Source organism: Oncorhynchus masou, chromosome 24, assembly GCF_036934945.1.
Source record: "Oncorhynchus masou masou isolate Uvic2021 chromosome 24, UVic_Omas_1.1, whole genome shotgun sequence".
NCBI classification, from domain to species: Eukaryota; Metazoa; Chordata; class Actinopteri; order Salmoniformes; family Salmonidae; genus Oncorhynchus; species Oncorhynchus masou.
In genome coordinates this window covers 85,043,139-85,058,532 of record NC_088235.1, presented here as the reverse complement: position 1 = coordinate 85,058,532, position 15,394 = coordinate 85,043,139, and the positions used below count along the sequence as shown (strand labels likewise).

General features: G+C 46.0%; 1 protein-coding gene across 3 annotated transcripts in view; it reads right to left on the bottom strand.

Moving 5' to 3' along the window:
• Positions 1 to 15,394, bottom strand: part of LOC135512886 (formin-binding protein 1-like) — a 41,189-nt gene that overhangs the window by 7,020 nt on the left and 18,775 nt on the right. For 2 of the 3 annotated variants that reach the window (XM_064935365.1, XM_064935366.1), the window contains exons 2-11: positions 11,171 to 11,286; positions 8,764 to 8,814; positions 5,230 to 5,377; positions 5,010 to 5,072; positions 4,201 to 4,305; positions 3,954 to 4,082; positions 3,665 to 3,811; positions 2,949 to 3,158; positions 974 to 1,083; positions 710 to 842 (exon numbers count right to left, since the gene is read on the bottom strand). In XM_064935365.1, the coding sequence (XP_064791437.1) occupies positions 710 to 842; positions 974 to 1,083; positions 2,949 to 3,158; positions 3,665 to 3,811; positions 3,954 to 4,082; positions 4,201 to 4,305; positions 5,010 to 5,072; positions 5,230 to 5,377; positions 8,764 to 8,814; positions 11,171 to 11,286 (1,212 nt within the window). The remainder of the gene's footprint in view (positions 1 to 709; positions 843 to 973; positions 1,084 to 2,948; positions 3,159 to 3,664; positions 3,812 to 3,953; positions 4,083 to 4,200; positions 4,306 to 5,009; positions 5,073 to 5,229; positions 5,378 to 8,763; positions 8,815 to 11,170; positions 11,287 to 15,394) is intronic. The other variant, XM_064935367.1, reaches the window with a different exon arrangement.

The window sequence follows — 15,394 nt, the reverse complement described above, 5'->3', positions numbered from 1 at the left end:
ATGCCAGGCCTATTGGGCCAAATTCAATTATGGCCTATTGTATAGATAAGAGAACAAAAATGAACTTTTAAGTGATCTTATTCTTAGTGTATAAAAACTTTGCTACAGTGACACAGTTATCTACCCACCCCGTTCCTTTCTTTTAACATGTGCACGTAGTAAGTACACCATCATGCTTTTGGGATATGTGTCTTTTCAGATTCCACAATGATTCTTTAGTTCATCACCACACTCCATCTCTTGCTCTATCCTCATCTTTGTAAGTCACCTTGATTTTGTGTGTTTTACCAGTTTCTTTACGAAAATATTTAGCATACTTGATGACAATAGCTAAAGCAAGGGGATAGCAGCGCACAAGTAGACTACAAATGCATGCTGGGACGGACATGCCCTGAGCTCGTGAAGTGAGCGGTACTGGAGCGGGCGAGAAAGCTGACGCTCCAGCCTTCGGGAATCTAGTTCCGCGCTCCAGTCAAATTGGGCACGCTCCGCTCACATACTGTACTCTGGCAGTCATATCCTGTTCTACTCAGTGTGCTGTTGACAAAGAGAAGCAGTGTATATAGTCATCCCCCAGAGGGGGCTAACTCAGCACTGTAAACCTCAGCCCAGTCACCATGTCTCCAGATGTGCTGTGAAGGCTCCCCTCTATTACCCTACCCTCTGCTCTCGTGTTGGGGCTCCAGGGCTCTTGGCTGGGAAGACCTACCTCATTCTTGTGGATCTCAGAGCGCAGTTTCTCCATGTTGCACATGGTCTCTGATATCTTGGGCTGGAGACTCTGGGGGTCACCCATCTGAGGGTTCTTCTCATACACATCCTTCATCTTGTTCAGTGCATCTCTGGATACACAGTCACAATGGGAAAACATTGTACACAAACAATTGAACAAATGGCACTGAAATACTAATGGAGCAGAAACATAGGCAATATATAAGATAGAATGCAGCGTTAAAGTGTTCCAATGGCCTACCTTTGGTCCACTTCTTTCTGTAGTTCTTTGCTGAGCTCGTCTATCCGAGCCTGGAGCCTCTTGCGTCTCTGTTCAGGAGGCAGATGGCTGAAGTCCTCCAGTGATGGAGCCTGAAATCACATCAATATACCGTCTAGTCAAAATGACAGCCACTCATGGGCTCTAGAAACCTTTCCACAGCAAGAACCAAGAGAATGACAGGAGGAGAGACCAGGGAAAGAATAGGTTTGAAAACCTCACTCAAGAACTGTCTGTAACACTAGACATGTGCTATAGAACTCCACTAGATGGGACAAACTAGCTCTGGCAGTAGAGACATCACACCACTGACCACTGCGTTAAAAAAGGCCAATAGAAAAAAAGACCAAAAGAAAAAGTTGTCAACACGTATGTGGCTCATGTAGGTTACCATGGTAACTAACAGCACAGCATCAAACTATCACAAGGGTGTGGCTATTTTCTGTTTGGAGCAAAGTTACCCAAAAACGTTAAAGACAGAGGTAGGCACAATCTGATGAGCATGTTTAGTGTCTCAATCTGGGTGAAGTTATACTTGCCACAATGTTACATAATCTGTGTTATTTATATTCAGTGATCGAATGATTCTGCACATAATGTGTTGTATCATGTATCGGAAAGGCTATCCTCCAAGGAGAATACACGGTTCTCAAGGTATACTAAAAACAAGTTGACATTTTAAAAGCCCCTTCAAGATGATGCGATGCAATTTAGAGCACAGATAGAGGGTTGTTTCCAGGAAGTCTGTCTCTTTACTGCAGACACACCATGAATCACCTCAGCCATCCATTAAGGAAATTAAACCAGATCCTTCAGCCAGAAACCAATGAGACACACAGGGGTGACACACAATCAATGGTTCGGTAATACGACCTTGTGTCATTCAGACTGTGTAGCCATCATACAGTATATTGGGTGGCTCATGACGAGGTACAATACAGTTAACCTTCATGTCAAATCGACATGTCACCACCACCACCACCCCATCCATATATCACCTAGTTTCAATATGGCTTCCTACATTTCACCACCACCCCATCCATATACCACCTAGTTTCAATATCGCTTCCTACATTTCACACTAGACACAGACTCAATCATGACATTTGAATCCTGTGATTTCAACTTACCCCTGATCCTAACTAGTGAAAACAACCTGATTCAACATCAGAGGTGAGAAGCGAGAGAGAGAGAAAAGTAAATCACTGCAAACCCAAACACACTGACATGCTCTTAGTCTTACCCTTCGTTTAAGACCACTGAAAGACGCTATCCTGGGTTTGACCGTTCTCATTTCAGACAGACAGAAAGCTATGGGGTCACTGGCAAATTTAGGAAATAGAGTGGCTGACGAGGGGCCAGGTCGGGGGGGGGGGGGGGGCAACAAAAAAGGGTTGATCAACCTCCCAACTTTCAAAACTTGGAGCATATTGTAATGATTGAACAGAAACTCATGGTGTTGTTTCTATATAAAAGTGATAAAACATGTGGTTCAACATATTATCCCACAAAACAAATCTCAGCAGGAGAAACTCCAGTTGAGCAAGATGACATTTGAGAGAACCTCAGGTGAGAGACAAGAATGGACATGGACAAGAATGGACAAATCAGAGGCAATATGAGCACCAACACCTCCTTCAACAGACTAGACAAGTCATCTGAAAATGGCAAGCTACTCTAACACAAACCCCCCAAAAGTTATAGATTAACAGACAGACAATTTGGCCTTTGGTAGGTCAAAGTGTAGTGACTGATGTTATGGAGTAGAAAATGTTAGATCTAGGTGACTGTTACAAAGCCCAGTTACCGTAAGTCAACAGAAAGGGTGTTAGACGACGGTTGTATAAACCTACCAGTGCACTCTGTTGTGATAGAAAAACATAGAAAGATAAATACAAGTTATTTAACACAAACAATGAGAGAATGTGTTCGTATTAAATGATGACAGATCTCTCACCTTCGGCTTTTTCCCAAAGAGCCACAGTTTGTTCTTGGCTGTTTTGCTGATGGAGTGTTTGGGGTCTGGCTTGACCCCCCCCTCATTCTTGGGGGTGCTGATGGTGTTGTCTGAGCCCGTCCGGGAGAGGTTCTGACTGTAGTCCTCAAACGGGTAGTCCCCCGGAGGCTCAAAGCCTGACTTAAACGACTCCACCACAATCGCTGAGTCCTGTAAGAAAGAAAGAAAGAAAGAAAGAGAAAGAATGATAGTGAACATTACCAACTGACATCTCTTTAAAATGATGTTTTCTGGGATATCATGACAGCAGTGTACTCCACAGCCCAGCCCCTGGTAGAAACCACACGTTGAGTGCATATATAAGAATCAAATGAAAACATGTCACACAGAGTGGGGAGCAGCTCTGCTCAGCTGCCTCCAGCAGCAGCAACAGCCTGTAGGCCTGTGGGTGGGGAGGAGAGAGGAGACTGCCAGTACCAGTCATGCCACACAAACACTGGTGGAGGCTGAGACCAGAGGCTGGCTTTAATAGAGCCCAGGGAGCAATATTCTCACCGCTGGCCTGGCTGCTGGGTGGATGACTAACTCCTGGTCCACCCATGCCACGTGCTGCCTCCACTCCGTGCACTGTGGTAAAGGATAGTCTGGTGTACACCCTACCTCAAACTATAGGGCACAATGCTATATAATGCAGGTGTACCATCCTCCAGACCCACCTTGCGTTGGTCCACAGCCTTGGCCGCAGTCACCATACCCTCCAGACACTTGGAGATAATGGGGACGACTCTGCGCTCCACGTCGGCAAAGCTCCGGTACGTCTCTCCCAGCTTCACTGTCCGCCTCTCGTCCATGTCCTGCAGGTTCTGGAGAGGTCGGAAAACACACAATGATCTCTGACCTTCTGGTCTCCTGTTAGGCAGTCACAGCTCAGATTTCCATCTGTCAGGCCAATAGGGGACAAGAGAGAAGTTGAAGCCTGGAGAAGAATGGCTGACTGTGGATTACCTTGAATATCTGTGGAATGGCCACGTTGAAATGTTTCCACTGTTCCCCGTTAAAGTTCTGCAGCTGAGCAGCGTACTCGTTCTTACTCTCGTCTGCAGAGTGTGTGCGCAGGTACAACTGGGACTTTGCCTGCAGTGGATAAGAGGGAGAATTCAGGACCACTCAATATAGACAGCAAATCCCAACCTCTGAGGTGTATGAGTGTAGGTAGTGTAGATGTCATGTCTCAAGCCAGGTCAGGACTTACCTTTTCTACCTCTGACTTGGTGGCGTTGATGTCGTTGTCTAACCGGTCGTAGCTGATCTGTGATTTCTCTGCCTCCTTGCACTCCCGCTCAAACTTTTTCTTGCTCTAAGAAAGTCAAATGGGAGATTGAGATTACTAGTCAAGACCTGTTGACCTCTTCTCAAAACCCGAGAGTCAATCCGGCAACCCTGTCCAATTTCTACAGGCCATAGATGGGAGAGCAACACACTTATCGTGCCAGGGTATTAGCAAGATAACTTTGTAAGGATAAAATGAGAGAGAGAGATCCATGCTGTGAGCCCCTTAGATAGCAGTGGTTAAACAGGCAGCAATGATAACTAAAAAACTAAAAATAAACATATCCCTTCTTCCTGCCAGAACATCTGTGTTGCATTACGTGACAAAGAGGAATACCTAAGGCATTACAACACTGCCATTCTCAATCTGAGACTCAGCTGTAGCTGGCTACAATTATACAAGCCCTAAAAGCTGCAAAGATGATCAAGCCTCGGAGACTGAAAAGGCCTGAAATGCAGGAATGCTCCTCTCGTCAGTGTGTGTGTGTGTGTGTGTCCACTTGCTTTTTTTATGCATGTATCTTCCTGTGTGTGTGTGTACTATTTTAAATGTGTGTGAGTGTGTGTGCAGGTAAGTGGAAATCCTCTAGGCCCTCTCTTGCATGCAGCCCAGCAGGACTAGGCGCCTGGCAGTCGGCGGAGGGGAGGTGTCACACCCTCCTTTCCCTGTCCCCTTTGTGCCTTGTGCCACCGTGGCCCTCCCTCCCTCCCTCTATCCCTCCCTTCTCTCACATTGTCCATCTGTTTCCAACACTGGTCCAGATACTGCTGAGCCTTCCTGCCCTCCTGGAGGTGCTGTGGAGTCAAAAAACACAAACAACTCAACAAAGGAGGATCTCAATAAACACATTTATAATGCACTCACTACAGCGTAAACAAAAGAACCAAACTACACATAATGAAGGCATGTTCTACCAGGGAGTAGTGTACCACTACTAGCAACGCCACTCACCTGTTTCCTCTCTGACTTGAGGTCCTGTGAATACCTCATCAGCTCTCCGTACACCTTGTGTCCCATCTCCTCGGCCACCACCTCCCTCTGCCCCGCGTAGTCATTCAGCTCGTTCAGGATGGAGTAGAATGACACGCACGACGAGAACCTGAACACAAAGGACAGGTCAGGGTACTCAACACTTCATCTAAGCATGTATACTGGCCTCGGCCCTAGGGTACAGAAAACCAGGGTATTAGTAAGATAACTTTATTAGGATAGAATGAGAGAGAAAGATCCATGCTGTGAACCCCTTAGATAGCAGTGGTTAAGGCCACATCTACAATATGGGTCGAGTCTGGATTTAGGCTCTGAGTGTACCACACAGACAGAGGAGGATGACTAGTGGGAGCTGGAAATCCAATAACACTGGCCTCGGTGTCGAAACTGACAACAAGCCCACCTCCGCCTTAAGGACGTTACCATCTCACTTTATTAGAATTCTCCCAAGCCTCCATCCCCCACACACATCCACAGAGGAAGGACCACAGAAGGAGGGTCTGTGACATATGTTATGTATCCCTAAGAGGGCCCCAGGAGCCCCCCTCCAACCATCCTCTCCCTGTCCTGTTATAGCACCAGTGTTAGGAGTTAGGACACAGGGCCAAATGATGCAGGGATAATGTAATTCATTTGGGGAATGGTTTCAGAGAATTCAGAGGGTGTTGTCTCAACCATGGCCTGTCCTAAATATGTCCACTGTAAATATCAGTGCTGTTAGGCTGAGCCTAAATGCAGCTCTCTGTCTCTCAATTCAAGGGCTTTATTGGCATGGGAAACATATGTCAAGTACAAAAGGGAAAATAAATAAACATATGATGTATTTGTGCTCTTCACTGGTTGCCATTTTCTTGTGGTAACAGGTCACACATCTTGCTGCTGTGATTGCACATAGGTGGTATTTCACCCAATAGATATGGTAGTTTATCAAAATTGGTTCGTTTTTTTCCCCAAATTATTTGTGGATCTGAGTAATCCGAGGGAAATATGTGTCTCTAATATGGTCATACATTTGGCAGGAGGTTAGGAAATGTAGCTCAGTTTCGACCTCATTTTGTGGGCATTGTGCAAGTAGCCTATCTTCTCTTGAGAGCCAGGTCTGCCTACTGCGGCCTCTCTCAATAGCAAGGCTATGCTCAGAGTCTGTACATAGTCAATGTTTTCCTTACGTTTGGGTCAGTGACAGTGGTCAGGTATTCTGCCACTGTGTACTCTCTGTTTAGGGCCAAACAGCATGCTAGTTCTCAGTTTTTTGTCAATTCTTTCCAATGTGTCAAGTAATTATCTTTTTGTTTTCTCATGATTTGGTTGTGTCTAATTATGTTACTGTCCTGGGGCTCTGTGGGGTCTATATGCATTTGTGAACATGTTTATGTTCCTTTTGATGGCATAGGAGGCCCTTCTTGCCTTGCCTCAGATTTCCACAAAGCTGTGAACAGTTACCTGTGGCGCTGATGTTTAGGCCGAGATATGTATTGTTTGTGTGCTCTAGGGCAACGGTGTCTAGATATAATTTATATTCGTTTTTGGAACACCATTATTTTTGTCTTACTGAGATTCACTGTCAGGGCCCAGGTCTGACAGAATCTGTGCAGAAGATCTAAGTCCTACTCGGTTGAGGACAGAAGCACGAGATCATCAGCAAACAGTAGACATTTGACTTCAGATTCTTGTAGGGTGAGGCCAGGTGCTGCAGACTGTTCTAGTGCCCTCGCCAATTCGTTGGTATATATTGTTGAAGAGGGTTTGGGCTTAAGCTGCATCCCTGTCTCACCCCCCGGCGCTGTGGAAAGAAATGTGTTTTTTAGCCAATTTTGACCTCACACTTGTTGTTTGTGTACATGGATTTTATAATGTCGTATGTTTTTCCCCAAACACCACTTTCCATCAATTTGTATAGCAGACCCTCATGCCAAATTGAGTCGAAAGCTTTTTTGAAATCAACAAAGCATGAGAAGACTTTGTTTTGATTTGCTTGTTTGTCAATTAGGGTGTGCAGGATGAATACATGGTCTGTTGTACAGTAATTTAGTAAAAAGACAATTTGATCTTTGCTCAGTACATTGTTTTCACTGAGGGAATCCGCTGTTAATGATAATGCAAAGCATTTCCCCAAGGTTGCTGTTGTCGCATATCCCCCCGGTAGATCTGGGGGTCAAATGTGTCAACCCTTTTGTGGATTGGGATGATCAGTCTTTGGTTCCAAATATTGTGGAAGATGACAGAGCTGAGTATTATGTTAAACTCTAAGTATAGCCAAATTGGAATTTGTGGTCTGTATAATTTTATCATTTCAACTCCACAGGCCTATTTGGGTTGGAAGGTTTGTATTTTGTCCTGTAGTTCATTCAAGAATCCAGTGGGTTCTGGTAGTCATTAATAGTTGATTCTAAGATTTACATATGAGCCTGAATATGTTTTTGCTGTTTGTTCTTGGTTAAAGAGCTAAACATATTGGAAAAGTGGTTTATCCATACATCTGTTTTGAATAGATAACCCTTTGTGTTGTTTGTTTCGAGTTTTCCCAGAAGTGGTAAGACTCTATGGATTCTTATTACATCGAGCTGATTTCTGACGTGCTGTTCCTTCTTTTTCCATAGTGTATTTCTGCATTGTTTTAGTGATTCACCATAGTGAAGGCGTCAGCTTAGGTTCTGGGTCTCTATGTTTTTGGTTGGATAGGTTTCTCAATTTCTTTCTGCATTCTTCATCAAATCATGGTCATGGTTGTTAATTTTCTTCGGTTGTCAGCCTTAAATTTGATAAGGAAGCCGAGAGGTCAAACATAACGTTTAGATTTTCTACTGTCAAGTTTACACCTTCACTATTTAAAGTGTAACCTTTTGTCCAGGAAATTGTCTAGAAGGAAGGGATTGAATTTGTTGATGCCTAATTGTTTTCTGGTAGATTTCCACACTATTTACATGCCATCTTCCGCATTTTTATTTATTTTTTACATCATTAAATTCCTTTGGCTTTGATGCCTCATGAATGTGCATTGCTCTGTTCAAGTAGAGTGTGATTTTGCTGTGATATGATATGATAGGGGTCAGTGGACTGACTGAATGCTCTAAGAGACTCTGGGTTGAGGTCAATGATGAAGTAGACTACAGTACTACTGCCAAGCGATGAGCTGTAGGTGTACCTTAAAGCCTTGACTATGTACATAGCTCTGTCAGACTCTGGGTCTCTCTCTGTGTGTCTCTTTCCCCCTCCCTCTCCTTTGAGATCATTCCTGTGCATTAGCAGCCAATAATGTCACCGTGGAGTGGTACTGTGACCGTACCTCAGAGCCAGATATCCTACACAGCTGTAGGACTCTCCCTAACTCTCTTACTCGATTCTATGGAAGCAATTAAATGTTTAAAAGTGCTGGGTTGTCATGGCAGCCCGTGTTTGTTGGCGACAAGGCTAGTGGGAAGGCCCTGTGTGTGGTGTAAAGCTGATACCACTCACAGGTTAACTATTTAATGAAACTGGGTCTACTCTACTCACCTAGGTTCATCGTCTTTGGAGCGTTTGGGACAGTACTTCTTCACCAGGTTCCTGTGAGGTGAGAGGAGACAGCCGTTCAGAGACAGAGATTAGATAGCTCAGTTCATTTCCGTCAGTCAGATTCTCCACTGAGACAGAGAACTAGATAAAGTAGGTCAGACACACACAGCTAAACTGGCACATTGTGATATTCCTGCAAACGCAGGAGGAGCAACACAAAGAAATGGTTCTCTTTGATAAAGTAGTCCCTCTGGAGAGATGCTCCTGTAGTAGTGTTATGCTGTGGTGCTCTTCAGGCATGCAGTACATGCAACGCTCTGGCTCCAATCGCTCTTCAGGGATGAATGGAGGAGGAATCCAGAGAGGTTTTCAGACGCGTCTGTCCCCCTCCCCGTCTCCACTGAACCAGCACTCTGTTTCCCCTGTCCTGGGGAGCAGGGGACCAGGGGAGTAGCTCCCCACACACAGACTGAGAAACATCAGCCTGGTCTGGTGCCTTTCCATGAATTACACAGAACAATACAGTCACTAGTAAAAGTCTACACACCCCTTACACATTTTGCTACCTTAAAAAGGCCCAGTGCAGTCAAAAACACAATTTTCCTATGTTTTACATACATTTCCACACTGAGGTTGGAATAATAATGTGAAATTGTGAAAATTATGATAGTGCCCTTTTAGTGTAAGAGCAGTTTGAGAAGACCAGTTTTGGTTTTCCATGGTGACATCACCATGCAGTAAATTAACAAATCAATAAGAAAGTGTTCCAAACCTCTCTGCCAATAAGAGCTAATTTTCTGTTTTCAGTCTTACTTGAAAAACTGCTGTTTGTTTTCAATTAAAACAATCAAAAACAATCACAGAAAGGAACTTAATTGTTCCCCAGAAATAAATTAGATTATTTTTCCTACTGATCTACTCCCCATTTTCAAAGTGGAAGAAAAGTTATAGAAAATGTTGCAAATTAATACAAAATAAAAACAAATGTCTTCATTGTGCATCTGTCTTCACATTCCAGAGTTAATACTTGGTGGAGCACCTTTGGCAGCCATTACAGCTGTGAACCGTTTTTAATAAGATGAACAACATTTATCAAAAAATAGAAATAAATAATTTGCCTTTTGTATTTAATTTTAAGGCAGCAAAATGTGAAGACTGTGCAAGTAAAGGTAAAGCCTCCAGGGGGTTGCAGAGGCCACAGCAGGAGCCCCTCTACATTACCGTCCCACATGCCAGGCAGCAGTGATGACATAGCTTCAGGGGAATGAGGAGGAACACACCAACACACAGCCAGATGGTGTAGCACGGATGCTGGGAAATACTAGGAATAATATTCAATTCCCTTGTGCATTGACAGCACACTGCTGAGATGTAAAGTTTAGAAACTACAACTAACAGAGATATTCACGGCTGGATGATTTTTAATGTGGGATAGAATGTTAGCATTTATGGCATCTGATATGGGATGTGGTACCAGTTACTCACAAGTACAACATACATGAAACTAAATGTGTCAGCATTGACACCTTTTTTCCAAATGGCTTTTCTTCTGGAAAACAAACCAGCCTAATAAAAGTGACCACGTGAGAGGGAAGGAGACAGAGTCATACTCTCTCAGTCGTGGCAGTAGCTCAGAGTAGAGGGGACGATTAAGCAGGAAACAGAGGCATGAAGTTTAAACACAGCATGCCATGGTGACATCATGAGCCGTGTGTGTGTGTGTGTGTGTGTGTGTGTGTGTGTGTGTGTGTGTGTGTGTGTGTGTGTGTGTGTGCAGTGAGTGGTCACCTACGGTTTACTAACCAGAGCCTACATCTGCCTATTCCCAGCTTACATTTTGTTAAACCAGTGGTCTCACTCTGATCCAAGAACTGGTAGAATCGTCGGCGTTTTAGAAGTCCTTGGTTTTGCTCATTTGTAGATTTGCTCCAAAAGATCACACATGGATGTCAGGCAGGATACAGAGTTGAGTAATCCAATTGCATATAGATCTGTAGACCTACTCCTCTACTGTCTAGAGACTGTCCAGGAGCCACCTCCTAGAAATCCATTTGTTCTGTGGCTAATCCTATTATATTGATTTGTGGCCTACCAAAATCAATTCATGGCAGCACAAGCATGTCTGATTGGGTGAGTTGCGCCTATTGTTCAGACAGAGTGGTCATACTGATGTTCTCAGATATTCATTAAAACAGATCCAATCACATCATTTCATGATGATGTTTCATTATCTTTGATATAACATGAAGGTTAATATACAGAACTACTAATGTCTAATATGCATGTATAACACAGAATAATCGTACTCGCCAATTCATTATTCAGTGTACGCAACACACCTCAAAACAGTTCCATGGAATTGAAAGATTAAAACCAGTGGGCCAGGGAGTTTGAATAGGGTTTTTACCTCAACTGTTTTGCATATGTCTGTTCGATCTCCAGCCTTTCCTTGACAAACTTTGAATACCTCTCTAGGAAGTCAATCCCCCATTGAGTATGCTTGTCAAGGTTTTCAAACTGGTCCTGAGAAAGAGATGGAGAGAAGAGGGAGGTTAGGGTTGGAGGGAGACTGACTGACCGTGTGAGCTCTTAGTGACATGCACATGACAGACAATTAAAATGATCCATGAATGAGAACCAGTCATATTACATGGGATAACAAACATATGTTGAGTCACTACTTTATCACTGAGTGTCAGGCTTTAGTTCATCAACTGAAAGGAAAGCTACACAGACACTGTGCGGACACGGCGCAGACACGGAGCGGACGCGGTGCAGGCTGTGTGCAGACACGGCACGGAGCGGACACGGCGCAGACACGGCGCAGACACGGAGCGGACACGGCGCGGACACGGTGCAGGCTATGTGCAGACACGGCACGGTGCAGACACGGTGCGGACACGGCGCGGACACGGTGCAGGCTATGTGCAGGCACGGCGCAGACACGGCGCGGACACGGAGCGGACACGGTGCGGACACGGTGCAGGCTATGTGCAGACACGGCACGGTGCGGACACGGCGCGGACACGGTGCAGGCTATGTGCAGACACGGTGCAGACACGGTGCGGACACGGCGCAGACACGGTGCAGGCTGTGTGCAGACACGGCACGGAGCAGACACGGCGCAGACACGGCGCAGACACGGAGCGGACACGGTGCAGGCGGACACGGTGCAGGCTATGTGCAGACACGGTGCAGGCTATGGACACGGCACGGAGCGGACACGGCGCGGACACGGCGCAGAAACAGAGCGGACACGGAGCGGACACGGCGCGGACACGGTGCAGGCTATGTGCAGACACGGCACGGTGCAGACACGGTGCGGACACGGCGCGGACACGGTGCAGGCTATGTGCAGACACGGCACGGAGCGGACACGGCGCAGACACGGAGCGGACACGGCGCGGACACGGTGCAGGCTATGTGCAGACACGGCACGGTGCGGACACGGTGCAGGCTATGACACGACGCGGCACGGTGCAGGCTGTGTGCAGACACGGCACGGTGCAGACTATGTGCAGACACGGCACGGTGCAGACACGGTGCGGACACGGCTACACCTTGTCTCTAGATATGGGGGGGGGGGGGGGGTGATAATCACATATTGGGATATTATTTTGGACGATATTTTGTATCGTTTTGACAATGTCAAAATATTATGTGTGTGCTAATTGGCTGTACATGCAACAAAACACCAGTATTTTTCCTTCATAGCTTGGAAGCTTTGGAACATCGAATCGCAACATATAAATCGGTACCAAAGTAATGTGATAACATCGTATCGTCAGGTCCCTGGAAATTCCTGCCCTACTTGTCTATAGAGTCAAGGCAGAACAGGCTTTACTGTATATTTTGGATGGATGATAGTCTGATTTAAATATCCAGAGGTCAATGTTGTAGCTTTCCAAGAGATCCCTTTTAACAGCCCTGGGCTGAGGGGGAAATGTTTAAAACACACAAGAGTCAATACAGCTGACAGCACATACTTTCAGCTACCTGTCCTCATGTTACTCTCTTCACTGCTAGCCTATGCAGTAGGCACTATGCACATTCTGCACAGCGGAGGCCATCCCCATTAATTGAAAGCTTACGTGGAACAAGTCAACATCTAACCTACATGATATCAGTAGCCAGTCTGAGTCTAGAGGAGGCTTAGAGGATGGATTAAAAATGGTGTGATCTCATTTATGACCATTGACATTCCTGTTCCCTATTCTGACTGATACTGACTCAATTTCATTCACACCACTGGTCTCCTCTTCTCCGCTTTGATGTCTGAGCTGCTGCTGACCGACAGAGACAGGATAGTGATGATTAGATCATTCTGTGCCACTGGTCTCTCCCTCTGAAGCCAGCTTGGCTCTACGACAGTCTGGCACAGCTGGCACCACCAGCCAGAGAGACTAGCGTACATTTTCCATACTTCAGCCCTGACGTTCAGGCCAAAAGGCCAAGCGTCAGATTAAGTCCAACTAAGGTGAAGAGAAACAGATTGTACAGTCCAGCTAAGTCTAGGAAGGAACAGTGGAGCTGGGCTATACCAAAGTCAGCCAGACTCAGATGATTTCACCTAAGGGGGAGTTGCTCAGAGGTCACGCTTACCTTCCTACTTCAGAGACTGTCTGCAGGCTCAAAATAGATAAACTGTCAGGATCACCACCAGCACAGAACTATACACAGTCCAGCCCAGAGCCTGATGAGGTGAGTCACTCTCTCATGCTGTGTTCTGGGATACAGAGGGAAAGAGAGAGGGGGATGGATTCCAGTTCCACCCCCCCCGTCCCCGTCTGCTCCCCTCTCCCCCCTGTCTGAGCTGTACTGGAGGAGAGGGAGAAAGGGAGAGAGACAGAAGGTGAAAAGTAGAGCGAGGGGGGAAGTGAAGTCTCTTCTCTCCCATGGCTTGTGCCCTGCCTGGGAGCGAGGCAGTGTTTAGGCCTGGCTTAGGACGTAGACAGACCCAGAGGGACTGACTGGTGGACTCCAGCCAACACACTTCCTCTGCGAGAGAACAATACCCAGGACGTCCCCATGGACCCCTCCTCACTGGCGCTTCACACAGACTCAGTCCATACGCATACAGGGAGGGAGGGAGAAGAGAGAAAGAGGGCGAGCTAGTCAATTCCACGGGCCTGTTATACCATACATGAAACCCATTCTCAGAAAATGTGCGCACAGATCATGGGCTAATACTAAGATCAACAACGGATACTGAATCGACAACCTTCCAGAAGTACATCCCTGCGATTGGGCAAAGCGTGCCAAATGAGATACGAGAGCACATATACACAACTGTTTTACACCAAAGACACACAGAGAGAGCGCGAGTGAGTGAGAGAGAGAAGAAAGAACAGACTGACTGTGACCAGGTCTGCCTGAGCCCTAGCTGCTCGTCTGATTAAAGCTCTGTCTGTCTCACAGCTTAGTGGACTCAGCCGTCGGCATGGAAATCATTTCTCCTCCAATAAAATGGCTTCCTTGCGGAATGACTCAGCAGCTTCTGCATTTCCATTACCATTTCAGGCCCCTCCAGCTTCAATGTTCAGCCCATGTCAGGGTCCCCACACTCGTGAAAGTCTAGAGGGGGTGGAGAACAGAGAGAAAGAGAAGAGAGAGGGAGAGGGCCCTTATGCCTCCAATAAAGATAAGAACCAATGCTTCTCACTTCTGCTTTACGGTCCGTCTTTCCCACACAGTAAACCAACGGAGCACTCCTTCAGTTGAGTTAATGATTGTTGACATGTAAACGGCAGGAGTAAAGCCGGGTCAGGCGGGGTGTCCCTTCTTCCATCACCGTCAGCAGGAACACCAACTGGTCCTCACCCTCTGATACCATCCTAACCCAAACAGGTGGTTTAGATCGTTCTTTTGGATCATTATGATCCCATCCCTCCAAATGGAAATAAATACTGAAGAATTCATAAAACTATAGGAGACGGAGTTAGTTGGTGTGTGTCCGACATCTGTCATACAGACACGCAGCAGAAACACATGACACCCACCAGTCTAAAAATAAAAAAAATACAAAATCAGGCAGACAACCACCACATGGTTTGTGCCAAGACAGCAACATGAGAGGCAAGGTATTTACAGTGTGAAGGGAAGGACGAGGAGGAAATGGGAGGAAAACCACAACACCTCAATGGACTGAGCGCAGCAACCCACAGTGACGACGGGTAAGAACCTTGCAATAGCACTGAATCAGACCCAGGGAGGAGGGGGGCTTGTGGTGAAAAAGGAAGAATTGGGTCCATAAAATGAAAAGATGTGTTGTTACAGCAGGGCCTGTTTCAAATTGCAAACTCCATGTACGACTCCCTGTGAATTTAACTTCATTCCTTGGTGCTGGTTCTCTTCTGAGACTCGCCATGACGACGACTGATGTTTTTACTAACACGAGCTCATTCTCACATGGTTCTCCTTGCGGAGCTGCATGAGGAGGCCTAATGGGTGTTTTCAATAACACAAGGCAGTTTCAGCTCATCAGTGGGCCTGGGAGTGGAGCCTCCTATCCTCAGAGGACAGCCTGCGATTTCATTATGCGCTCGCTGTTTAATCTCAAAGTGATAGCGTTCTCTTGGCCATGAACTGCTATATATTGTCGTTCCTCACTTTTGAGTGTTGTGATGATACA